Raw genomic sequence first — 24,178 nt, 5'->3', positions numbered from 1 at the left:
CAGTCAACATAAGTGACTGAGTAATATAGCCGCATTGCACCGAGGGGCAATGTCCTATTGTCACTCGGATTGACTTGACTTGACATGACATAAAAGGATGATCTAGTCAATACGGCTTGCTTGTCCCGAGCAAGCCGGCTTGCGACAACAAACCTTGGTGTGTGTACAGTATGCATTTGCGTGGTTGGGACATGTGTGGTGTGGCACCGAATATACCATGCCACATGCCAAATGTATGGTACGCGACATGCATCTCAATGGCAGCAGCTTAGACGCTGGTCGGTTCCTCAACAAGCCGTCGACAAGATCTGTTCGTCATGGGGATGTATGCCATGGTGAATGGTTACAGCGATTCATCTCGAGCCCCTCGAAGCAGTGCTATGTTGCAGGTTGACGGGCGGGTGCAGCCCTTTTGATCATTCGACACGGCTTGAAACTCTGGACAGACGGGCCAAGTGGCACAGTAAGATTTGTAGACCTGTTCATGTTGCAGAGAGATTCACGGATCTGGATATTCCAGCATCCCTGTAGGCGGTGGACGATCTGGCAAAGTGTCGGTACACTGCGTGGATGCAACAGCGGCGGGGAGTCGACCGAGCTGGCAGCATCTGATGTTCACATGCTTGGTAGGAACTGCTGAGGAGATCAAAAACGGTGCCGAAAGGCAGATACTGTACGCGACTTGGACCGGCATCAGAAGAGGAATGGAAGCGAATCAGATGTCGCCATCAGACGCTTTGCCCTACTGTTATCTCGAAGGAATGGAGGAGCCATGGCCGCAAACGAGGGTGCAGAGGGGAAAAGCGGGCATACGCATTGCAGGTGCTAGCAGTGCCTGGCAGTTACGAGGCGGCGTGGTTAGCTGTCAGGTTCTGTCAAACCTGACACGACAGGCTGCGTCGTGCAGTGGTGCCAGGATCGAATCGGTGGGTTGGTGGAAGCGCGGGGAGAAGTGTTGAATTTCACATGTCTTTCACATGCAGCAACCACAGTGGAATCCAGGGAATGACATCGTTGCGCTTGCAAGCTTGCGCGAGAAGGAGCACTGCAGCTGAGCTATCAGCTCGACCAAACACATCAGAATGCCTATTCCTCTCGCCCATCTCACTTTGACTCCCCGTTCACTCTTCGATCCCTCTTGACCTCTTACCATAATCTGCCAACTCGCCCAGGAGTCCGCCACTGAACCACCTACACTTCTAAAAGACAGCATCCTCAAAGTATGTCTTTTACATTTGCTGACATTCACTCAATCTGAAGTTGCTCTGCACTGTCCCTACCAGTCGCTTTGCCCTCTCTCTATTATTTGCAACAACTCTCTAACCAACCATTCATCATCAGCAACACTCCAATGCCTCACGCAGAAAGCGACATGTCCAGCCCAGTCACTAACGGTGACAAGCCTCACTCGCAATTCTTCTCGGTATGCTCGCCATCAAGAATGCTTCTTCGACACTCTCACTGACCAATCTTAGCACCTGAAGTCATATCCTGTCGTCAACGATGGAGTCGAGACATTCATGAACAACCCCTACGGAGCAAAGTCGCTCGACATTGCCGACGCTGCATACACCAAGCTCGGAAAGCCCGTCATGCCCTACCTGAGAACTCCTTACTCATACGCCGCACCCTACGTGGCCAAAGCCGACAGTCTGGCCGACAAGGGATTGGAACAGGTTGACACTCGCTTTCCTATCGTCAGAGAAGACACGGTCACCATCAAGGACACAGTCGTGAACTACGCGTTCCTCCCCTTCAGAGTCGCTGACGAGGGCCGCACCTATGTGATGAACACCTGGGAGGACCAGTACAACAAGACGGCAGCTCGCAACAACCGTGGCAACAGCTTGAGCACCAGTTTCCTGGCCATCATCTCGACCCAGCTCAAGATCGCTGCTGACGGTGTCAACCTTGTTGCTGACTGGTTCGGACCCAAGACTGAGGGAGCCAAGCAGAGAAGCGACTCGCTATTCAGTAGCCTGTACAACAAGGCGGCATCTTACGGAGAGCAAGCCAAGAAGAAGACCAACGAGGCCGGCGACAAGGCCGAGACATACGCAGAAAAGGCACAGGAGAAGTCAGAATTCTGATGACGTCCACGCACACGACACGAGCTGTTTCTGATATGCCTTTCAGTCTCCCTGAACCTCACCACGAATACCCTTGGACCTATGACGGAGTCCACAATGACAAGGAGACGTCGACGACTTGATGCTGTTCACGGAATAGCCACGATGCACCTTGTTACATTCCTTTATGCAATTGCTTCATTCTCATGTACGTACTGTATCGCTCATAGAAGCTCCAGGTCCAAACCTTGAGAGCTCAATCGATTACATGATTCCCTGAAACCATTGTCTCGTTTGATTGTTTACTGGTGCAATGCTGGAAGTTGAGTCCGCACCGTAGCTAAATTGGCTGTCGATCATGGGGACTATGCCGACTGGGCGAAAGTAGTGATCAATGGTGTGTCCTGACAATACTACTATCGAGTCATCTACAAGTATCGATCATGAAGGTGATCAGATGCTTGACTGGACCGTTACAGGTACTGTTGACGGCGGCGATGATGTTGGAAACAGATAGGCAGGGTGTCGTGAGCGACAACTGTGGTGACAGGGTACCCCCGGGTCATGGGTCACTCATTCACGAGATAACACAAATGAGTAGTTTCCGAGCGTGAGGAAGACGTTGAGTACCGAGTAGCAACGGAAAGAGCCAAAAGTGATTGGGCATGGCATGAGGTATTGAGTGAAGCGCAAATGGAAAGAAGGCAGAGGATCGGCATGTGAGGAGGCCGGCTTTGTTGACTGTTGGTGATTGACATGAATGGCTTCACAGCCGTACAAGACTGAACTTTGACAAAGATGCCGTGATGGCAAGGAACGCGATTCAACCAAGTTTCGACTTCTTCACGGGCGAGGAGCGCTCGCCTGCGCGACAAGGGCTGCGCGAGACGTTCCGCCAGTCTACTGCCACAGTCGCGCGTTCTGGTAAGTGTTGGCATGATCCGACAATACACGCCCATGACTGACCAAGCAGCACAGATGTGGCCAATGAATCCTTACGCGCACAGCTCAACACGCTACAATACGAACTCGATTCGCTGAAACAGGAAAAGGAGCTCACTGCCCTACAGCAAGCCAGCGACATTCGCGATGCCGAACAGCGCGCAAACCGTGACTTTCAGAGAGCCCACGCCGCAGAGACTGCTGCACAACAAAGTGCCAAAAAGCTGGATCATCTGACCCGTGAGCTGAATGATATCGAGAACCGACACACCAACGACAAGATTCAGCTGGAGCGCAAGATCCGGACCCTCCAAGATGACAACCAGAGTCTAAGGGAGGATCTCGAAGAGTCCGAGTCGCGTCTCTCGTCCGCCGAGAGAGAACACAAGCATGCCCTCAATGACATCGAAGCAAGACACCTAGCTCTGCAGGCTTCATTCGAAGAAGCCCAGAGAGACTTGGAGTCAAAGGTCTCTACTCTGCAGGCTACACAACAACGTTTGTCGCAACGCGAATCCGACAATGGCAATCTTGAAAATGAGATCCTGCGACTCAAAGCCCAGACTGGCGACTCGGACACTCTGGCCATCATCAAGCGCGAGCTCTCGGAGCAAGTCGCTCACATCAAGAGACTTGAGTCCACCAATCGCGACCAATCTGCCGACCTCAAGCAGCTGCGTAAGACCCACAAGAGCGTCGAAATCGTTCAAGAAGAGAAGCGTGCTCTGGAACAAAAAGTCCGCGCCATGGATGATTTGCGCAAGGAGCTCGCAGAGGCACAATTACAGAAGCAGATCCTCGAAGACGAAAGACGTAGCTGGTCGAGTTATCTGGAGAGTGAAGCCGCTGGAAGAGAGGAAATGGCTTTCGAATCACCAGAGGACATGGCCAAGGCCTTCGTCAACGAGCGCATGGAAAGGATCACACTAATTGAAAAGCTGGGCGCCATACAACCCGAACTTACCGTGCGTGATGCCAACATCAAAACGCTGGAAGATGAGAAGGTCCAACTTCGTGCCGAGATCGAGAAGCTCAAGGACGGTGCTGGCAATGCATCGACTACTGCTGTTCCTGTAGACGCAAAAGCCCGTGCACGACTAGAACGCCAGAAAAACCTGGCAATCAAGGAGGTCGAGTACCTACGAGCACAGATGAAGGCGTTTGAAGCTGAAGAGAACGAGTTTTCACCAGAGAAGACGAATCAGGAAGAGAACAAGCGTATCCAGGAGCTCGAGACGCTTACAGACCAGTATCGCTCTGAGGTCGAGAACCTGTCTGCAGAGATGAAGCAATTGGAAACCAGCACTCCTGCTGCGCCAACACCAAGTCTGAAGCGTCCACACCCAGAGGAGTCGGACGAGCGACTAGGGGAGCTGCGCCGTAAGACACGCGTACTCCAAGACGACCTCGCAGCACTCCAGACTCGCTACTCAATCACCGAGACCGAGCTGAAGGCCAAGACTAGCCAACTGAACGCTCTGCGTGAGTCTTCACGGACGAGAGTGCTCGAGCTACGCGACAACCCAACTGCCCAAGCTGAAGCCGTCAAGATGACGACCCTCCGCACCTTGAAGGAGGAAAATGCAGCACTACTCGAGCAGCTCGAAGGCCGACCGAACGGTGCAACAAAGGTCGTACCCATCAGCACGCTGGATCACGCCCGCCTCCAGATGAGCGAACTCGAAGCCACAATCGCTCAACGCGACAAGAAACAACAACGCCTAAAAACGATCTGGTCCGCCAAATTCCTCGAATTTGCCGAAGCAGTCGCAGCAACGCTGGGTTGGAAAGTGGTGTTCCAGCCAAATGGCCGTTTCAAGGTTACTTCCATCTTGTATCCGACATCCATCAACAAGGATGGCGAAGAAGAGGAAAATTCTATTCTATTCGACGGCGAGAAGGGTACTATGAAGGTATCTGGTGGTACGGAAAGTGTGTTTGCCAACGAGATACGTCCACTCATCGAGTTCTGGGTCGATGGAAGGAAGGAAATTCCTTGTTTCCTGGCAGCTTGCACTTTGGAGTTTTATGACAAGACGACCAGAGCTGCTGAGCTATAGAGACACTGAAACTCATAGTAAGCACGGTGGTATTCACTCATCTTGACATCATACCCGTTACATCCCAGATCTAGTTCTCTTGTCGTCAGTATACTGCGATGACACTATCGAAAGGCACAATAATCTCTAGACATGAGGACATATTTAGAGAGAGCCCAAGACAATGTCGCATCTCGAAGGACACTATCCTGTTCCTCGACACCAATGTGCATTTTCATAGCTACACGCGTTACATACGTACGCAGACAGGAAGCAACGATGGCCAATGTCGATTTCTTTGTTTGGCGAAAGCCTCGATCGCCGAAGCAAATATCGATCTTTGTCTGTTCAGACGTCCTAAGACCGAAAACGCTTCGACATTCCTTTGGCCATGATTTTCTTTGTGCTTCGACTCCAGCCTTGAGGGTCTTTGAAGGTTCTCAAGGAAACGAGCCGCCATGATTCACCATTACTCAAAGACAGGATTCTCCAGCAAAGACACTCGTCCAAAAACACAACATCTCTTTTCGATAGCAAAAAGCCTTCTTGTATGCTCTAATTTGAAGTTGCACACTTGTATATCACTATCGATCTTGAGGACTTCCACTAAACGACAATATCTCTACACATATACCGCACCACAACACACCATGGACTCCGAGGATACAAGAGATTGCGTCATCTGTCTATCCGCACTGCCCACCCAATCTACCTTAACCTGGGACTGTAACCAATGCACCTGGTGTTTCGAATGCATTTCCGACGGCATAACCTCTTCGCCTCGAAAGTCAGACTGGCCACAAAACTGGTGCGGACACGATCACCCTACTCCAATTCCTCTCAGAAGCATACTCGAAAAAGCCAAAAAGCACATACCTGCCAACGTCTATACGAAATGGTTTGAGAAGCAAGAGCAATGGAGCCAAGTCAAATGTCCTCATTGCTGTAGATGGACACACTCAGACCATATCACAGAAGGAAGAGTGCTGGAGTGTCCGACCTGCAACAAAAGCGTGTGTATCGAGTGTGGAAAATTGGCTCATGAGGGCCAATGCAGAAGAACGAGAAAGGAAGACCTCAAAGCAGTGTTGAATGCACTCAGACATGAAGGTGCTGCCATGTGCCCCAGATGCGGGTTTGTTGCTGGCCGTGCAAAGGATGGCTGCAATCAGATTACCAGCCCTAAACCCTGCTCGCAAGTCTTCTGTTTCAAATGCTCCAGAGACTGGAAACTTTGCAGGGGACTGTGCAAAGGTGGTGGTGCTGCAGAAGTCCTGGAAAAAGCGACGCAGGCTGAGAGCCCGACTGAAGTCTATCACGTCTCTGGAGTCTCGGGGGCTCAAGCTTCTACAGTCAAGGGGGATAGTAAAGACGATGAAGCATCCGCAGACAGCGATGAGGACAAGAAGACCAAGTTGGAAGGAAAGAAGAAGAAACGCGCGCATTCGCCAGATCCATTGTTCGAGAGGTTCTCGAAGAAGGCCAAAACTAGGGTCGAAGATGAAGAGGACAAGGATGATCTCGAAATAGACTCGGATGCCAGCGACGACGAAGAAGACAAAGTTGCTCACGACGACGACAATGGCGAGTTTGAGTTCGATATCGATGAGGACGACGAGTATGGGTCTGATGATGGCGAGGACGGAGAGGAGGACGAGGAGGAGGAAGATGGAGAGTAGTAGATCTGGTGTGGTGAGAATAATTGAAAGCTTTTCACCGTACCTTGCTCTGGTGTCGACTTTCCTGTTGTCGAGCATGTAACACGTGTAGCTGCGAAGATGCATAGTACTTCCAAGAGAGCCTGAAGTTTGTGGCTTCTCGATAGATACTACACAGTTTACTCAAGGTATCGTGCACATCTATAGTGATGACATCACTCGAACTCTGTCTCTATGTGAGAAGGCATGTTACGAGTAGCTTTGAATATCCACAGTCGCCTCATTTGAAGAGGAAGCATCCAGAAAGTCATGATATCCTCGGCTCTCTCTGCACTCGTCTGTAGCGTGGAGAGCACTGTGCATTTCAATGGTCCTGGTCTGGCCTGCGTGAAGCTGTGAGAAAAGCGCCAGATTTACAGAGGTTGTTTTAGTGCTCATTGTCTAAGAAGGAAGGTATGGCTGACTCATATGAGCTTGTTTCGCACATCCAACAGGCACTTCCGCGGATCCTGATCGTACATCAATTAAATATCGTGTGATTTATCGTTTTAAGTCTTTAGATGAATAAGGTCGTGTCTATCATAACGGAAAAAAGGGAACGCCCTGCAATGCACCCAACTACCCAATGTGACGCCCAAAGGCTCCCTGTACCGCGCTCAATGCAATATGCCAGTCAACAAATTTAACCCCGAACTCGCTCAACATCATCCGCTTTGAACGTAGCTTGTGTCGGTGTATCGACCACAATACGCTCAAAATCTTTCTCTTCAGCACCAATCTCTGTTGCGAGAGTTGGGAGCACACCTATGACCATGCTAGGTTTGCGTTGTTTGACGGGTTTACAGTACTCTGAATCGCAACCACCTAAGTCTGCCGCAGAAAAGCCAGCCTGCGAACGTTTGCGCAGATTGAGCACTCCTCCTGCACTGTTGGCGTCGTTGCCCCCATCCGCAATACCGTATCTGCGGACTGCTGGATGTGGTGGAAATGCCGGTTGCGGTGCCTCGCACGCTTCGACTTGTACTTGTTTCGAGTCTGTTCCTGCAGGTCTTCGATCTCGTAATTCGATCTGTGGTAACAAGCCCATATGCGATCTCACGGCACCGGTAGTACTGTTTGACTCCTCCGAGAACCACAGCTGAATCCAGTCGCGCATTTTGTGTACAAAGTGTCGAAGCAGTGGTTGCAAGCAAGCCAGACTAGCAGCCGATATTCCAAAGCCAAGTTCTGTAAGAGCCAGCACAATTTCCGGAGCCGAGTGTTCGTAAAAGGTAGAAGGAGTAGCGGGATCAAGAAAGGCAGGATCGAACCAGACGCCGTAAACATAAGCGGTGCGGAAGCAGGCAGCGACACTCCCAGTGACGCCTAGGATAAGCAGAACACAAACGGAAAGCTTGATATGTGGTTTGAGTGATGACTTGATGAGCACGGTGACCGGCAGCAGCGCGAAGGCCCAATCGGTAAGAGCACCTGTTGCTCCATGGAGATAGAGCAAAGGGACGAATCTATCACGCCGGACACAATGGCCATTGATTTGTCGGTGTGCAATATGCTTGAGCGTACCGCATTGGAAGAGCGACAAGAAGAGGGCGATGAGGGAGAGGACGATCGAACAACCTCCAGCAACAATGATGGCGCGCCTTTGCCATTGCTTCCAGACGAATTGACGGTAGAAGAGCATGAGCGAGATCTTGAGGAATATAGTTGAAAGCATGAATGCTACTTCACCGAGTGTGAGTAACTAAACAATTGGTCAGTGGACCTATCTCGTGAGTAGCAGATGGTTGGTACCTACTAGTAATAGCTTGTCGGCCACCAGTAGTGTAAGAATTGGATGGTGACGTTCGAGCAACGCAACATTCAGCGCGAGGCAGCTAAGCAGAATATAGAAGAACTGCAGGCATGAAGTGAGCTCAGAAACCTCTTTCCACTGTAATGAGTGGTCAACATACCCACGCCGTCAACATCGAGTAGTCATCGACAACAAGCCTCCGTTTGCCGGTACGCAATTTTCCAGCCAGCCTTAAGAACACGCAAAAGGTTGTGAGAGCCATAAACATGATGGTGACTTTGATGATCACGCCCTTGAGCAGATTACCTCCAGGCAATGCATCCTTCGTCGCATCGTGATATGAGTGCATGGCCTTTGACTCGTCAAGAGGGTAAAATGTCGTCGACAAGGCATGTTCGAGTCAAGCTCATGGAGAGCAGGCACAAAAGGCGGCTCTGCTCTCCTACATAAACAAAAAGAAGAAGAGCAGGCCAGACCGATTCGCCTGCATGCCAAGTTGACAGCCTTTCCGGCGTCAGTCTCCAAGCAAGCTGCGTCGTTAGACTGGGTGTCAAACGTCGGGTGGTGGATTCGTCAAGACTATCCAACGGTCCGGCTTCGCATGCCTCATGTCTCCAATTACACAAATCTCAAAAGCCATCTGAATGCAACGGGTACCGGCCGATCTCGCACTAAATCCGGAAGAGAGCATTCGCTTATCTCTCCCGAGATTCGAACAGTACTCGTAGACTTAGGCGAAGTGTGCGAGTCAAGAGGGCTGATCCTTTGTATTGGTAGTAGGCCACTAGCTGACTGTTGAGGTCATGTTCCTTATACGTATAATGGTCTAGCGGCACGACACGTTGGCAAGACCAGAATGAATAGGTAGCAACCAATTCTGTTTGCCTCCGAAGCGAGCGTATACGACACGGTATACGACACATAGCCGCTGCAATAGCCAGCGGCTTCACGATAGCTCATGGGGAGCTCGATATACACAAATACATGCCACATGTACAAACCGTTTGCGGAAGCTGGAAGGATTTGAGTGGCGGAAGTGGAGTCCGACCAAGCCAGATGCGAAGATGACAGCCAATCTTCGCTCTGGTTCTTCAACTGTCAGATTTATGTCTCTGATGACCCATACTACCATCTGACACAGAGACCATTAGAACAGTATGTGGCACTTTGGACCGAGGGTGTAATCATATATGCGTTAAGCCGCCGGTAGCCTTTTCGAAGATCAGAGACTCGCCGCAATTTTGCTCTGAGTCGTAGCATGACTAGACACACAGGATAAGATAGCTAAGCGCTTAGCAACAATCGCACGAGCCTGGCGCATCTCTGCTAGAAAGCACGAGGTGTTGATTACATTAGGTATAGATTCGTGATAGGTCGATAGATGGCGTTGAGTGTGTGGCTGACGAGGGTGTGGAAGTAGCGGAATCAAATGAGTTTCAAGGGCGTTCTCCTGATACCAGCAGGAATGTGGCTCATGTAGCGACTCTTTGCGTCTGGTCTTTGCAGACGACGGAAAGCCTCAGTGATGTGCTTTGTGTTTACCGGAGTTCTTGCCTCTTCTGGCGGATCGAACAAGCCGGGTTCTCGACGGATTCTTTTTCTTCGTTGTTGGTCCTCGTCGCCGCCACTTTCCCTTCGTTGTATGTCTTCAGCATTCTTGACTCTGAGGGCTTCTTCTGTCAGGGTCTGGACAATCTCAAAAGTCAAGAAACCCAAGATATCAACAATGTCGTCGTTGGGCTTACTGTCGGTCACGACACCGAAGCCAGCCCATTCGCGGAAGCGTTTGCCTTTGCGGAAGGTAAATGAAGCTTGGCGACATTCGCTCCAGTGTAGATATTCTTCAGGCGTCATGTTCTTGGTGCGATCATCGGCGTTCTTGAGACGAGTCATTGTGGCAGTCGTCATCTCTTCTTCATCCTCGTCTTCTTCGTCCTCTCGCTCAGGGACCTGCTCTTGATAGAAACTCGAGACATCCCAGGGTAGACCGACTTTTGCTTTCTTGGTCTTTGAGTTTCTGGTGCCGACCGAGGGGCCAGCAGTAGCCAAGGTCGGGTCATTGGCAGGGCCGACATCAATATCGGCAAAGTCGTCACCTCCGCCAGCACCACCGCCGCCCTTGTCGTCCGAGTCCTTTGCAGATTTGCGAACATCTTTCCAACTAAGAAAGGTGCGTAGGCGAGAGACTTTTGCGCGGTCGTGACGGATCAGGAAGATGAGGTCGTCTGTGTTGATGCTGCGGACACCGCGACGGGCGGCCAGAGCAGTTGCGCGTGTGAGCATCTCGACGACTTGTTGTTGGACAATGGCTTCGATGAGGGTGGTGGTCTCAGGAGCGGCTTCAGCAGTCTCTCCAGAGACAAACATCATCTGCTGGATCTCAGTGCGATATTTGGCGGCTTTGTCCTTGTCGGCCATGTTGAGAGTGGAGGGGTGGATTGAAGCCCTGAAGCCTGTATAGGGATGGGTTGGAGCGGGATCAAGGTGGTCGCGCAGAGATGGCGCGTAGTCGGCTGCAAGGCGGATAAGATGTTATGTCGGACGCTCAAGCAGCAAGCTGTCAATGTCGCATGGTAGTGATGTGTGATGTTCATGGATGGATACGATGGACAGTCGAAGATGATGAGCGGACAGGCCAAGTGCGGGGAGAGAGAGCGTCTGGACTCTCCATGATTTTTATCCGCATCACGGTCGTTCTTTCCTCATATACACACAGCAATCATGTTTTACGCAATCGGACTGGGTCTCGCTGACGAAAAGGACGTTTCGGTCAAGGGTCTCGAGATCATCAAGCGCGCCGAGCGTGTCTACCTCGAAGCCTATACCGCTGTCCTGCTCGTCGAGAAGGAAGTCCTGGTACGCAATCTTTCATGGCCGCATGCCCAAACTCCCACTAATCGCAATCGCAGTAGGAAGCTTACTATGGCCGCCAAGTAATCATCGCCGACCGTGAGATGGTCGAATCCTCGTCAGACGAGATTCTCGACGGCGCCGACAAGGTCGACATTGCCTTTTTGGTTGTCGGCGATCCCTTCTCAGCTACCACCCACACCGACTTCATCATCCGCGCTCGTGAGAAGAACATCCCGACCCGCATCCTGCCCAACGCCTCTATCCTGACTGGCGTTGGCTGCACCGGCCTCTCGCTCTACAACTTCGGTCAGACCGTCTCCATGGTCTTCTTCACAGACAACTGGAAGCCCGCCAGCTACTACGACCGCGTCAAGGAGAACGTTGCTCTGGGTCTGCACACTTTGGTCTTGCTCGACATCAAGGTCAAGGAGCCCAACCTCGAATCTCTGGCTAGAGGTAGAATTGTCTACGAGCCCCCGCGCTTCATGACCGTCGCCCAGTGCGCACAACAGATGATCGAGACCGAGCAAGAGAAGGGCGAGGGCATCTGCTCAAAAGACAGATTGGCTGTTGGTGTAGCTCGTGTCGGTGCCGACGATCAAGAAATCGTTGCTGGAACCCTGGAGCAGCTGGCTGACGCTGACTTGGGCAAGCCCCTACACAGTCTGGTCCTTATCGGCAAGCGCATGCACGATATGGAGAAGGACTACGTTCGCGAATACGCCGTCGACAAGAAGGTCTTTGACCAAGTCTTCGCTAGAGACTACCACCAATCATAGCCTGACTCCCATCCTCTGACTAGACGCTACTGTACATTGTGAATAAAAATTTGTTTCAATCTTTCTCGATGTACACTGATGTTTGGCCTTGAACCGTGTCCAGGCTTCGTGTTCTCCCGGAAACTAGTACAGAGCCAGGTTATCCTCGTTCAACTTTCCAAACAATTCTTCCAGATCCGCACTAACACCCATGATTTCCTGCGCTAGCGATCCAGTAACAAGTGCTATCATTCATGTCAGCATGTTTTCCGACGAAAGAAATGGTGATCAGACTTACCATAAGCATAAAGCAGCTCATAGTCCTCCTCGGTAGCAAGAGAAGCCTTGTCACTGTCCCTCCTAAACTCGAAGATCTTCGCCAGCAGCCTATCCCTCGTATGATCAATGTTGGGTAACACATCGTTAAGCGGATACTCCAGCTTGACCGAACTAGCCAGCACAGAGAACAAATGGCTGATTCTCGCCGACAGGGCAAATCTCTCCGCTCTCGTGTACCTAAGCACCTCTGCTTCTCCAGGACTGGCCTTGAGATCCTTGGCTATCACCATGTTCATGGCGTGAAAATTGTCCAACATGCGTTTTGTCCTTTCCAGAATCTTACCAAACACCTTGTCGGGGAAAGGAGCTCGGAACTCGAATTCGGACGCTGCGGCTTTGCGAAGTGCTTCCAGTTGTGCGAGGAATGTCTGTAATTCAGATTCTTCACGAATGTCCATATATGCTGATGCAGGCTCGCCAAGGAGGAACATGGCCAATGGATCTCTGCGCCAGATCAACGACATGCGCAGCCAAAGCAAGCAGATGCCATTCTTGAGCTTGCGACGGGCAGAGATGGGCCAGATTACTCTGGTCACAAAGATGCCCCAGAGGCAACCTGCGACAACCGCCACGAAACGGTGGAGTACAATCTCCCAAATTTCAGGGTTGATGCCGCCTTCATCGTCGTCATCGTCGTTGTCTTTTGCAGATAGCGAGTATGCGTACAGAGCGGACAGATTGTATGTGAGCAGAATGAAGCGTCCCATGGGTCCTTTGCCCTGGGCTAGGATGATATAGAAACAGCCAAGTGACATCAGCCAACCGAAGAAACCGAGAAGCCAAGGGCTGTCGTCCGAGACGATCCAAGCGAGGATCGCGAGCACGGCACCCATGGCTGTACCAATGAAACGTTCAATGCCTGTTGTGTTGGAGGCTCCGATCGTCATGGAGCATACAACCATATAGGAAACAAGACCCCACTCGCCGCGCCAGTGTTGATAAAAGGGTCTTGACCAGACCATGAACGATGGTAGAGCAAACAGTGCTGCGCCTACGCCAACCTTGATCGCAAAACGAATATCATCGCGGCGAATGAATTTGAACATGCGGTATATCTGATGGCTGAACGGTTCCTTGACGTTATGTCCAGCTCTGGCAAAATTGTCTGCTTGAAGAATCGGTTTGACAATATCGGTCGTCAATGCTTCGTCGGTTTCGTGAACTAGCAATAGACCAGCTTCTGCAGCCGCCGTCTTGTCCTGTCCATTCCTCTTCCAGAAGGCGAGCCAGTTCCAAGAATGTTTGCGATCCTCTTGCTCTACTTCTTCTTTAAGCTCTTCCAGAATTTCGAGGTATTTTAGCGTATCCTCGGCAAAGTCGATCATAGCTGCAGCATAGTGTCCACAACTAGCAGCGACTTCTTCCAAATCAGCAACACGCTCCAGGGATTTGGCATTCGAGATCTCCTTGTTGCGGTACAATGTAGACAAGGCTTCCTTTCTTGCATGGTTGAACAGCTCGATGGCCTGAGCCAGACTTGACCTAAAGTTGACATTAACAGCAATTACATCGTCGGTCCCTGGTTGAAACGGCAGTTCGTCCAAGATTGACTTGAGAGTCCAGGCAAGCGACTTCATCGGTGGCCCCAGTTGTGTGATGAAAGTCGTAAACATATCAGATGGTGACAAAGAAGGCCTACGATCCCCATTGTTGCTGACGAAGCTTGAAGCCACAGGACTGAATGGAATCGGCTGAACAGGTGGCGATTCCGGAATCTCACTGATTGGTGTCAAAGATCCTCCGACCTCGACCGGTTCGCTCACAAGTTGCGAAGTGCCAAAGAGGGATGACTTGGATGCCATTGCCGAGTCCGATCGATTAATGTAGGGTGAAGACTTGATGAGCGCGAACTGGGTATTTGCTGCACTGTAGAGGCCACCGATACTCTGAGATAGCCCTTGGAGACATTTCACAAGCTTGACCTCGATGCGGTATTCCTTCTCTCTGCCCAGTACGTAGTGTTCATATTTGGCTTCGATCAAATTCTTCTTCATAGAAGTTTCATTGGCTTTGCAGTCTTTGTCGACTTGCTTATAGGCAGCACTCTGCATCTCCGTTTCTGAACCGGTCAAGAATGCTCTTGTGATGGCAGTAAGCTTGTCTCCCAGTGAATCCGTGGTCTTGACAAAGTCGCGATGCAGTTCTCTTTTGGCGTATCGGGGTTTGATTAGTAGATTGACTGCTGTAGTGGCTGCCATGCCGAGCAAAACCATACGTAAGACTTGGAATACCTTGTCTTCCGAAAACTTAGCAGCTTGAATAGATCCCTCCTTGGTCAGGATGGTGATGATGGCCAACGAGGCGAGACTGCACCCAACGTTGACGGTCGGATGACCGAGTCGCTGCTTGAGCCAGCCTATGAAGCCCAGTCCTCCAGCACAGAAAACCACTAGGACGATGGCATGGCCAAGAACCAAAAGATCGCGCTTGCCGAGAGCCATGCTTATAGCCATACTGGTGAAGGACACGAATGCCGCGTATACAAAGGCGATCAAAGCAATGCCTACGGCTTCAATCATGCTGCCCACTGTTCTGAAAGGGTGAAAGTACACCGTGACAGTCGCGACGACATGTTTACCATCCTGCTTTCCGAGGAAGACCGAGACGAAGGGAAGAAACGTAGCCAGGGATCCTAGAAGATAGGCTATCGAGCATTTGAAGATACCTTGACCCAGATTGGAAGCCCAGAAATCAACACATTTGTCCCGCCAGCGGAAGAAAGGTTTCAGTGTAGCGTTTTGCTCATGAGCTGGCTGTGATTGCACGTCGCCATCCGTACTTAACAAGCCTTCGCGCTCTTGTGGCGAGCCAGCTTCGTCGCGGACATCGTCTCCCAAGGTCGGCAACGAGAAGGCGCGTCTAACGCGTTCTCCAGTCCGTGGTAAGATCAGTGTCGCATTTCTGAGCTTGTTCGTCGTTAGCAGTAAGCACGTGGCGGCGGAAGCACTGGTAAACTCACGTTGCGAGGGTTGAAATGACGACCCAAAGACGAGACTTGCCCAGCACTTCCGGATGGCATCTCTCACTGGTTGCAGGCAGACATGTCCTTCTGTTTTGTTCACACAAGAACTGGTTCAGATGCCCTGAAAAACATATAGGACATCGACGGGTCGCCTAGCGGTAGCCGTCCATGATCTGCACTTGGAACTGCCGCTTGTGGATCTAGCGGCAGATCGGGCCGATCTCCAGATCGGTAATCAAGTTTATCGCAGAGAGCCTCAATCTTGATGCTTTCTATCAAAGGGGATGCAATCTCAAGACCAATATTATTAGTGTTCGACCACCGATTATCCTGACTGCTGTGATTACAGAGGCTTACGTGATGAACTGATACAAATTTCTGCATATTCACAGCTATACACGTCATAATCTTTCGTAGGGGGAAGGATACAATGCTGAGAACAAGAATATCTCGTATGCTCTAGGAGAAGCCACGACTCTTGAAGACAGCCGATGGAGCAATCGAGGAAGTGATAAATATCCTTCTCATGCAATGTTGTCTCGGTAAGAGACAAAAGACAGACGTCGCTGATAGCAAATCGATAACAGAAAGAAGACCAAAACAACTCCTCGCCAGCACCAGATGCCACCTTGTCCTACGCCATAGCAATGCAATCTATCAACTCGCGTACTATACGCCCTCTACGAGCCTTCATCAGTATGAGATGCTTTCCCTCTCACTCCACATTCGCGGAGACTTTTATCTGGCAACCTCTTTTCGTGCCAGCCTCTTAGCGGTGGCAGCTTCGAGCTTGCGTCTGAACTCCATGTTCGCAATGTTCCTTGCCAACTCCCTTTCTCGACTTGAAGTCTGTCCAGTATCGAGGTCCTATCTCGATGATTCCTGGGTTGCTGTTCTCGGTTGCTGACCAGGTGTTTGGGGCAACAGCTTGATCTGTTTGATGAGATAGCTCTTCTCATCCGAGAACTGATCGTCCTCCGTACGGTCGGCTAAGAAGTTCGGCAAAAAGTCCAATAAGCGTTGACGGTTCATGGTCAATAGGCGCTTGACGTCGGGTGATTTGTTGGGGTTTGCGGCGAAAATCTTGAAGACGTGGAAGGCTTCATATTGCACCATCTTGCGATCATCTTTCAACTGCCACATGATGAGCTTGAGGTTGTCGCCGGACTCGACGAAACGGGTCATTATTTCGTAGAACTGACGGTCCAGCAGGACTTCACCAAGAAGCTTGATGGATTGGCGCTTGGTGACATAACTTTCCGACTTGATAAGGATGTTGTTGTACTTGTCGAAGAAGAGGTCGAAGTTTGTATCAATAAACTTGGCGACCATAGGTTTGTGCCGTACGAGAATTTGCTGTCCAGACTTAGTTACTGGCAATGATGCCAAACATGCAGATGACTTACGCGGAAAGTGTCGAAAGCATCAGTGCTAACTTCAAACAAGCTCTTGTCAATCCAGTCGAAAAACTTCCAGAATACACCCTGTCCCGAGGCAGGTTGGTCGGTATCGATGCTACCCAGATCCAGGGGCTGACCGTGTAGGCTTGGTTCGTCGTAGAGGATCAGGGCGGTGACAGCGTCATGTTTCAAAGCCTCTTTCAAAATTCCTCCGCAGGGCATAGCACTCTCGCGACGATCGTAACCATTGCAAAGTGCAATGATGACTTCAGGACGGGTAGTGATGATATATTGTAAGGCAATGGGCTGCTCTTCGCCGGGTTGCTTGTATCGCAGGACTGTCGAGATGACAGTCTGTGTATCTTTGCGGGACTCGAATGGTAGACGATGGATGTTTTCGGCGAGGACTCGTAAAAGGTCTTCGGTAACGAGGAGGTTGACCAGCTGGAAGACCTGGTCGGGGCTGACATCGAGTTCTGCGCACACTTGTTAGTCGCTCTGTCCTTGTCTGTTGGCTATTATCCGCTGATGATACAAACCGGGGGTACCTTGAAGGATAACCTTCATCTGGCCAAGATTCCGTGCGACTTCTTCCTCGATCTGACCGTCGTCAGCCCAGTCCAGTTCGCTTGGGTCGTAGTGGTCGGATACCTTTTGTGAAGGCTTGTCCTCAGCGGTTAGCTTCAGCATCAAATCTTTGGTCGACCGAGTCAACTCCTGGTTGGACCTGGCCTTGCCGCGGCCAAACAAGAATGCCATGTTGTTGCCGTCCTTGTCGTGTGCGCGGTGTTTGGTCTGGTAGATTTGAGCTGTGGGCGGGGTTGTTGCAGAGAGTGGGTCACAACACCGATCTACCACAGATAATCTAGCAGAGTACTAGCTGGAGCAAAGAGAAAAGACAAGAAGAAAAGTCAAGGGAAGACTATGGTGAAAGGAATTGCAAACAAGTCGTCACCGCCCATGTGTTTACCGATGGAGAGATTGACTTTCCATTAAACACCGTCATTCCGAGAACCTGGGGCGGCTGCGCTTGGCACGTCAGGCCGACTCTTATTTCATGTGATGCCAATCATCGAGTAGGATTGCTTCCGCTATCGAGAAACTCTTTCACCTGCGTGATTGCTTTGATGTACTCATCAGTAGTACAAGCGGACCAGATACCAAACCACTCATCCGCGGCCAATCCTTCCAACAATGAACTGCCATTCATAGAAAGAGCTCAGACTCTCAGGCGAGCAGGAGAGACTATGGTCAGGCTACCCACAACTTGCACGGACGTCCTCCAGACCTTGAACAAAGTCACACACTCCTAACAGCAAGTGGGATTACTTCTGCGATCACCAGAAATATCGCACAGGAGAGCATCGGACCGATGGTACCCTGAGCTAGATACCAAGACTGCTTGTAAGATATGCAATATCGACCATCCGTCTACAAAATCAGGAGATTGTATCTTGATTTGGAAAAGATGGCTGTCAGAGCTAGTCTTCTAGTCGAAAAAGCTGTGCTCCCGCCACTAACAAAAGTTAGTAGGAATTGCTAACCACATATGAAAGACTTGCCTCTTCAGCTCGCATTCTGTCACCACTTTCGTAAGAGATCAGTCCTTCGACCAGCTCGATTGCGTCTGGTGTAGCATTGGGCAAGACATCTGTCCATACTCTTGGAGGGTATTGTACAAAGGCCATCTTACCCCAGTCTGGCAGACTTCTAGCTTCCTGTGTCAAGTCAGTTTCTAGATTCGTTCGTGATCTTGGTCTTATGCTTACAGGCCAGATATCAAGATTTGGGGTACCAAGCGTCGAGAAGATGCTCTTGATCAATGCGAGGTCGCTCCCAAGATCACCTGAATCGAACAAGGTCTGGGAACCCAGGCTTACGACCTGAGCAGCCACACAACCTGTTGCCCACATATCCAGACTCGTATCGTACCGCTGGTTACCAAACATGAGTTCTGGAGGACGATAGCTCGTTGTGCCCACATCCATGATCTTCTCCTCTGCGGGCTCAGATGAGGGATCGTCAGCGGACCATGCAATGCCAAAGTCAGATATGTAGACCGGGCCAGATGGACTCCCGAGCAGGATGTTGGATGGTTTGATGTCGCGATGTATGATCCCACAACTGTGTATATACTCAAGGCCTTGCATCAACTGTGAGAGGATGATCTTTTGGTCTCGGAGTTGTAGTCTACCCGTTCTGAGGTGATTGTCAAGAGTATATGGCATGAATGGGAATGCCAACACGAGTTGACCGCCGGGCTGCTGGAAACTTTCGGCGAGCTCTATGACAAATTGGTGACGAGCTCGCTCCAGTAGTCGCACTTCACGAACAGAATCATGAGGTGGTTCTGTGGCAGACGGGTTTGTGACCTTGAGGGCCACCAAACATGGAAGTGTCTCGTAGTTGCGCGTTTTCATAGTGATACCACAGTTGGGTAGGGCTACAGCTTTGTAGACTTCGGAGAACAAACCATCGCTATGATGTACTGCGTTTGTATAGCGACCGATGGCAACACCACCGGTCGGTAGCACAAGAGCGTCCCTCACCGGTTCAATTGCCTGCTCTTGTACACGGGAGTCTAAAGACAAATCACGAATCACAGCATCAATACGAGATTGGTAATCTTGCTAGACGTGAGAAGTATCAGAAAAAACAATTGATTAGAGAGGGCAATATGATTTGTCCGATTACCAACTGATTTGAGGCGTCAAAAGAAGTTTGCTCTATCTCGGTCGCTTTGTTCTGAGCCTCACTGGAAGGGAGATCAGAGTGGAGGCTGAAAGCGGCTTGTCTAAGGAATGGTCAGCACAGGCGGCGTACGCTCTGACAATGGCGGATGTCTAGCGGCGAGACGAGTGACTTGCACTTTGGATATGGTCTCGAATCTCTCCAAGAAGGTCAAATTGGGAGGCATGGCTGAAGGATTGCAGGAATGTAGAAAGTCAATATCATATCGTCTATCGAAAAAGGCTTGTGGTGGTTGTTTCGGACAGAGCAAGTGGGTCTTTGTGCACGGAGGTTCATGCGGGGATGATGATGTCGATTCGGCGAGTTGAGAGTTCGGCTTGCAGCCGCAGCAGGCGGCACCTCCGCCGGAAGCATGAGACACTCGATCTGACACCGTCCCCTTTGCTCGCCTCGAACAACTTGTGATAAGCAGACTCTGATCGACTATCAGACCGCAGTTTCGGTCAAATCGAGTCGACTGTCTGCACAGACGGCGTGCATTCTTCTTGCAGCCTCTTTCGCCATCACACGTCTGTATCGACTCACGACTTCGCCGTACGACCGCCGACAGCCACAACGACGCGATGCGCATCACTCAACTCCCGCTACTCATCGCCTCGGCCGTCTTCATCTCTGCGCCAGTTGCGCTCGCGACCGATGGGCTCTTGAGCGGCCCCAGTTCCAACGTCACTGCTGACGGACTCGAAATCGTGACGGCCAACCCCAAGACGTGCAAACGCCCAACCAAATCCGGAGATAACATCAGTGTACACTACCGTGGCAAACTGCAGTCCGATGGCACAAAGTTCGACGAATCATACAAACGTGGTGTGCCTTTCAGCTTCAAGCTCGGCGTTGGCCAAGTGATAAAAGGATGGGATCAGGGTTTATTGGACATGTGCGTCGGCGAGAAGAGGAAGCTGGTCATCCCTCCGGAGCTGGCTTACGGACACAGTGATATGGGAATCATCCCTCCGGACAGCACTCTAAGTATCTTCTCTCGCATGAACGTCTAGCCGCCGTTCGCAGTACTGACAGTTCTTCAAGTCTTTGAAACCGAGCTCATCCAAATATCTGGTGTACCTGCTGAGGTCGAAGAGCCTGCCCTTAGACCAGAGGAACTTCTACCACCTCCACCAGTCCCGCAAGAGGACTTCCCCTCGCTGTCCGACACTGGATCTGAGAAAGGCCCCAAGGACAAGCCTGAAGAGCAAGACGGCGAATGTAAGCTTCTAGGTCCGTTCGCCTTGATCGTGCAAGCTGCCCTGGGTGCTCTTGCCCTGCTTTCCCTTGTTTTCAAACGTTGGAGAGAGCGTCCGAGACGTCCGCTCAAGATCTGGTTCTTCGACGTCTCCAAACAAGTGGCTGGTACTTTCTTGTTGCATCTTGCTAATCTGGCCATGTCAATGTTCTCATCGGGAAAATTCGACCTGGCCAGCACAAAATCCGAGGACATCTCGGCAAGTGTTTCTGCTGTTACCGCCGACGATGGCAAGATGCCGAACCCTTGTTCGTTCTATCTCTTGAACCTGGCTATTGATGTACGAGACCCCCAATCGACATGATCAACCTTTTACTGACACTTTCACAGACTACTATTGGTATCCCGGTCCTGGTCATATTGTTACGTGTTCTACACAGTCTTTTCGCCAAAACACCCATTGCGAACCCGCCCGAATCCATCAAGTCTGGCTACTACGGCAACCCACCGCGTGCGACTTGGTGGCTCAAGCAATCTGTCATCTACTTTATCGGACTTTTCGGCATGAAATTGTTTGTCTTCTTGCTCTTTGCGATGCTCCCTTGGCTTCCATGGGTCGGAGACTGGGCTCTACGCTGGACCGAGGGCAACGAGGCTCTCCAGATCGCATTCGTCATGTTCATCTTCCCCGTGGCCATGAACGGCCTTCAGTACTACATCATTGATGGCTTCATCAAGGGCAAGGAGTCAGATAGAGAAGGATTCCAAGCAGTGCCTACTGACGACGATGATGAAGAGCGCCACCGAGATAGTGACGACGTGGAGGACGAAGACACATTTAAGAGACGGGATAGAATCAGCACCACCGAGCATATGACCGAGGCTAATCCCACAGCAGTGCCCTCATACGACCACGAGTCTGATGCCGAGGCCCCGAGCGGGGGAAGCTCAAGTCGTAGGAAGTAGAATGTTTCGTGGTATTGTAGATAGTACGAGGCCTTGACACAGACAGCCCTGGTTATGTATTCATTTCATTTGCTATCCTGCATCAGCTTACTAACGGGCTTCTCGATCGCCGCGATGTGATCGGTGTGACAAGTGGCGTGAAGAGCTATGTTTGTAATCTCCGTCTCGACTTCGGCTCTTACGTCGTCTGTCCGAGTCTGTTCTGCGATGACGGCTGACACCTTCTGCTTGTTTGCGATTATCATCTCTGGTTGCATCAAGTGAGAAGCCTTCGAGACTACCAACACTTTGACTTCTTTCTCTGTGCTCACGTTTGTGCCGACGCTCTCTCCGCCTCCGTAGTTCTTCCTTCTCGGCTCGATCTAGCTCTCTCAATTCTCGTTCCTTCTGCACCTTCCACTTCTCCTTGTCCGTCTCGGACTGCCTGAGCTGGGATTGTGCTTTTCGCATGAACGCCATTGGATCGTTTGAAATCAGCCTTGTTTGTTCCCTGTCCCTACGACTTGAGTCTTCATTTCCCCAGACGTCCTTACTCGGTATCTGGGTCTCGAAATCCGGTTTGCTCGACGAAGCGTACCATGGCGCTGAAGAGACTGACTGTTTGAAGCCTGCCGCATTCGAGAATCGCATGGTATACTGATCTTCGATCTCATGTGCCTTCTTTGCCTTCTCAGCCTCTGCTTCGGCGTTGCGTGAGTTCTTCAACAGAGCACGTTCGTTCGGCGCTGCGAAGAGTTGGATGTGACCAGCATGATCTGTCACGGACACATGGCCGTCTTGCCTGTCCCTTTCGCCGAGGCTTAGCTTTTCACGGACGGCAGCTCCAGCAGCAGCATCTTCTCTGGCAATGCGCATGTCCCTATCGGTATCATCTTCGCCTCTCAAACGGCGTCGTTTGCGATCTCGACCATCGGCACCATGACGAGACTGGCGAGCACTCCCGGTTTGTGCTGGTGAAGGCGATGGGGCTTTTGTTGGTGGAGGAACTTCACCTCGCAAGACTGCTATACGATGGACAGCATCTTGTTCTTGCATACGGCGTTCATCTTCTTCCTCTCTGGCTTGCTGGTCTGCTTCATCTTTACGCACGCGGTCGATATTGTCTTTGTTGTAGACGTTCCAGGACTTTTTGCCTAAGAGGTGGAGGACCATGGCGTTGTTGGTAGTGGGAGTTCGGCAGGTTGACGCAAGTCAAAACGCCTTGTCAATGGCCGTTGTGTCAAAAAGGAAGCACCCTGCACTTTTTGTGGCTTGACGTGTGGGATCAAACGGTATCAAGTTGCGAGCGACGAATGAGAGACGAGCGCGTCCTGTTCCGTGCGGGCGGTGGAGCACACGGTTGCGGGCGTCGGGTCGAGAAGCGCAGGATGACTCGCGAGAACGCAAGCCAGTGAACTGGATGCTAATAAAACCAAACGAGCTGCATGAGCGGAGCCTGCATCTGCCTCGTTGCGCCGCGGTGCTACTTGGTGCGACTGTCGTGTGTTTTTCCTCTTGCTCTTGACTGTCTCTAGCCGTCTCGTGTCCTCTGACCTCTGCTGTGCCTCGTCGTTTGTGTTGTGTCCAGAGGATCCGGCGATCTGCCAGCTCTCAAGCTAACCATCAACGACTCGACGCGCCAATTGCCAACGGTCACAAAGAAGGAAGACGCGCATTCCACATTGTACCTTCCTTCGAGCGCCCGCCCCAGCCATTTCTCTTTACCCAGTGTTCACCCAAGACACTCTGCTGGGCTCTGTCCAGCAAGCGATCCGCTAAAGGGCAGGGGGCTCGGACACTTTGTAATCTCGCATACTTTTTGCCCTTGTCCTTCTCAAGAGCAAGAGGACAGGACAGACGAAATTTCCAACACTTCAATCGCTCGTGCCTCCACTCCCCGCACCATCCTCGACGTCTCAAGTCAACCTCATATATCGTGCCGCTTCGAAATCGCCGCAGCTGTATCTAGTCACGGCTCGAGCGCTGCCCGACGCGTCCATCGCACGTCATGCCCACATATCTAATACACGGCTTCCGCTGGCCGCGGCCTCTCATTCGCATCCACATCATTCTCCAAAACCTTGACGACGCAGCTGCGGAATGGATCATAGCAACTGCGACGACCGAGACGTTACTCGAGAACCTTGCAGAACTATGGCCGCAGACGTTAGCAAACCTGCCCAACCTCCGCTTTGTAGAGCAATTCGATCCTACCGATGAATCCCCAGCTGCCAGTTCACAACCCTACGCATACGTTGCCGACATCTGCGAACAAGTCAAACTAGGCATTGACGTGGACGACGTTAGGGGTAAAGGCCTAGGTGACGAGCAATGGAACGCACTCATGGAGTTGAGAGACAAGCTTGCGCCGGACGAGAAGGTCGGCTGGTTCGTTGTCGTCTGTGGAGACGAGGACCGTACAGACACCGGTGTCGAAGATGAAGAGGAGGAGGAAGAAGCGTATGCGGCAAATACAACAGTCCCAGTCGA

General features: G+C 51.2%; 12 protein-coding genes across 12 annotated transcripts; 6 read left to right on the top strand and 6 right to left on the bottom strand.

Annotated features, from left to right (window-relative positions):
* Positions 1–1,351: 1,351 nt before the first annotated feature.
* On the top strand, positions 1,352–2,090 carry M436DRAFT_42300 (uncharacterized protein; the record flags this gene model as incomplete). The annotated part of the gene is made up of 2 exons (XM_013573471.1): positions 1,352–1,423; positions 1,476–2,090. 2 exons carry the CDS (start codon positions 1,352–1,354, stop codon positions 2,088–2,090), a joined length of 687 nt encoding a protein of 228 aa, XP_013428925.1.
* Positions 2,091–2,875: 785 nt separating this feature from the next.
* Positions 2,876–5,071, top strand: M436DRAFT_80396 (mitotic spindle assembly checkpoint protein MAD1; the record flags this gene model as incomplete). Its single annotated transcript, XM_013573875.1, has 2 exons — positions 2,876–2,993; positions 3,048–5,071. The coding sequence occupies 2 exons, from the start codon at positions 2,876–2,878 to the stop codon at positions 5,069–5,071; spliced, it is 2,142 nt and encodes a 713-aa protein (XP_013429329.1).
* Positions 5,072–5,700: 629 nt separating this feature from the next.
* M436DRAFT_62365 (uncharacterized protein) lies at positions 5,701–6,729 on the top strand (the record flags this gene model as incomplete). Its single annotated transcript, XM_013573717.1, has 1 exon — positions 5,701–6,729. The coding sequence occupies one exon, from the start codon at positions 5,701–5,703 to the stop codon at positions 6,727–6,729; it is 1,029 nt and encodes a 342-aa protein (XP_013429171.1).
* Positions 6,730–7,879: 1,150 nt separating this feature from the next.
* On the bottom strand, positions 7,880–8,596 carry M436DRAFT_26981 (uncharacterized protein; the record flags this gene model as incomplete). The annotated part of the gene is made up of 2 exons (XM_013573408.1): positions 7,880–8,449; positions 8,504–8,596. Coding segments are annotated over 2 exons (663 nt in total), but the record flags the coding sequence as incomplete, so codon positions are not given.
* A 1,329-nt stretch (positions 8,597–9,925) lies between these two features.
* M436DRAFT_71423 (TFIID-18kDa-domain-containing protein) lies at positions 9,926–10,918 on the bottom strand (the record flags this gene model as incomplete). The annotated part of the gene is made up of 1 exon (XM_013573792.1): positions 9,926–10,918. The coding sequence occupies one exon, from the start codon at positions 10,916–10,918 to the stop codon at positions 9,926–9,928; it is 993 nt and encodes a 330-aa protein (XP_013429246.1).
* Positions 10,919–11,221: 303 nt separating this feature from the next.
* On the top strand, positions 11,222–12,132 carry M436DRAFT_71422 (diphthine synthase-like protein; the record flags this gene model as incomplete). The annotated part of the gene is made up of 2 exons (XM_013573791.1): positions 11,222–11,356; positions 11,413–12,132. 2 exons carry the CDS (start codon positions 11,222–11,224, stop codon positions 12,130–12,132), a joined length of 855 nt encoding a protein of 284 aa, XP_013429245.1.
* Positions 12,133–12,255: 123 nt separating this feature from the next.
* M436DRAFT_71421 (uncharacterized protein) lies at positions 12,256–15,469 on the bottom strand (the record flags this gene model as incomplete). Its single annotated transcript, XM_013573790.1, has 3 exons — positions 12,256–12,356; positions 12,410–15,356; positions 15,410–15,469. 3 exons carry the CDS (start codon positions 15,467–15,469, stop codon positions 12,256–12,258), a joined length of 3,108 nt encoding a protein of 1,035 aa, XP_013429244.1.
* An 810-nt stretch (positions 15,470–16,279) lies between these two features.
* On the bottom strand, positions 16,280–17,571 carry M436DRAFT_42588 (Mo25-like protein; the record flags this gene model as incomplete). Its single annotated transcript, XM_013573533.1, has 4 exons — positions 16,280–16,768; positions 16,819–17,288; positions 17,352–17,412; positions 17,464–17,571. The coding sequence occupies 4 exons, from the start codon at positions 17,569–17,571 to the stop codon at positions 16,280–16,282; spliced, it is 1,128 nt and encodes a 375-aa protein (XP_013428987.1).
* Positions 17,572–18,338: 767 nt separating this feature from the next.
* On the bottom strand, positions 18,339–19,343 carry M436DRAFT_42093 (kinase-like protein; the record flags this gene model as incomplete). Its single annotated transcript, XM_013573425.1, has 2 exons — positions 18,339–18,530; positions 18,582–19,343. Coding segments are annotated over 2 exons (954 nt in total), but the record flags the coding sequence as incomplete, so codon positions are not given.
* Positions 19,344–20,216: 873 nt separating this feature from the next.
* M436DRAFT_17905 (uncharacterized protein) lies at positions 20,217–21,541 on the top strand (the record flags this gene model as incomplete). Its single annotated transcript, XM_013573395.1, has 3 exons — positions 20,217–20,532; positions 20,590–21,083; positions 21,134–21,541. Coding segments are annotated over 3 exons (1,218 nt in total), but the record flags the coding sequence as incomplete, so codon positions are not given.
* A 409-nt stretch (positions 21,542–21,950) lies between these two features.
* On the bottom strand, positions 21,951–22,861 carry M436DRAFT_62358 (uncharacterized protein; the record flags this gene model as incomplete). Its single annotated transcript, XM_013573716.1, has 2 exons — positions 21,951–21,956; positions 21,995–22,861. 2 exons carry the CDS (start codon positions 22,859–22,861, stop codon positions 21,951–21,953), a joined length of 873 nt encoding a protein of 290 aa, XP_013429170.1.
* Positions 22,862–23,696: 835 nt separating this feature from the next.
* On the top strand, positions 23,697–24,143 carry M436DRAFT_33947 (uncharacterized protein; the record flags this gene model as incomplete). Its single annotated transcript, XM_013573417.1, has 1 exon — positions 23,697–24,143. A coding segment is annotated over one exon (447 nt), but the record flags the coding sequence as incomplete, so codon positions are not given.
* Positions 24,144–24,178: the final 35 nt, after the last annotated feature.

This window comes from Aureobasidium namibiae (genome assembly GCF_000721765.1).
Source record: "Aureobasidium namibiae CBS 147.97 unplaced genomic scaffold scaffold_5, whole genome shotgun sequence".
Lineage (NCBI taxonomy): Eukaryota > Fungi > Ascomycota > Dothideomycetes > Dothideales > Saccotheciaceae > Aureobasidium > Aureobasidium namibiae.
This window is presented reverse-complemented; position numbering and strand designations above follow the sequence as displayed.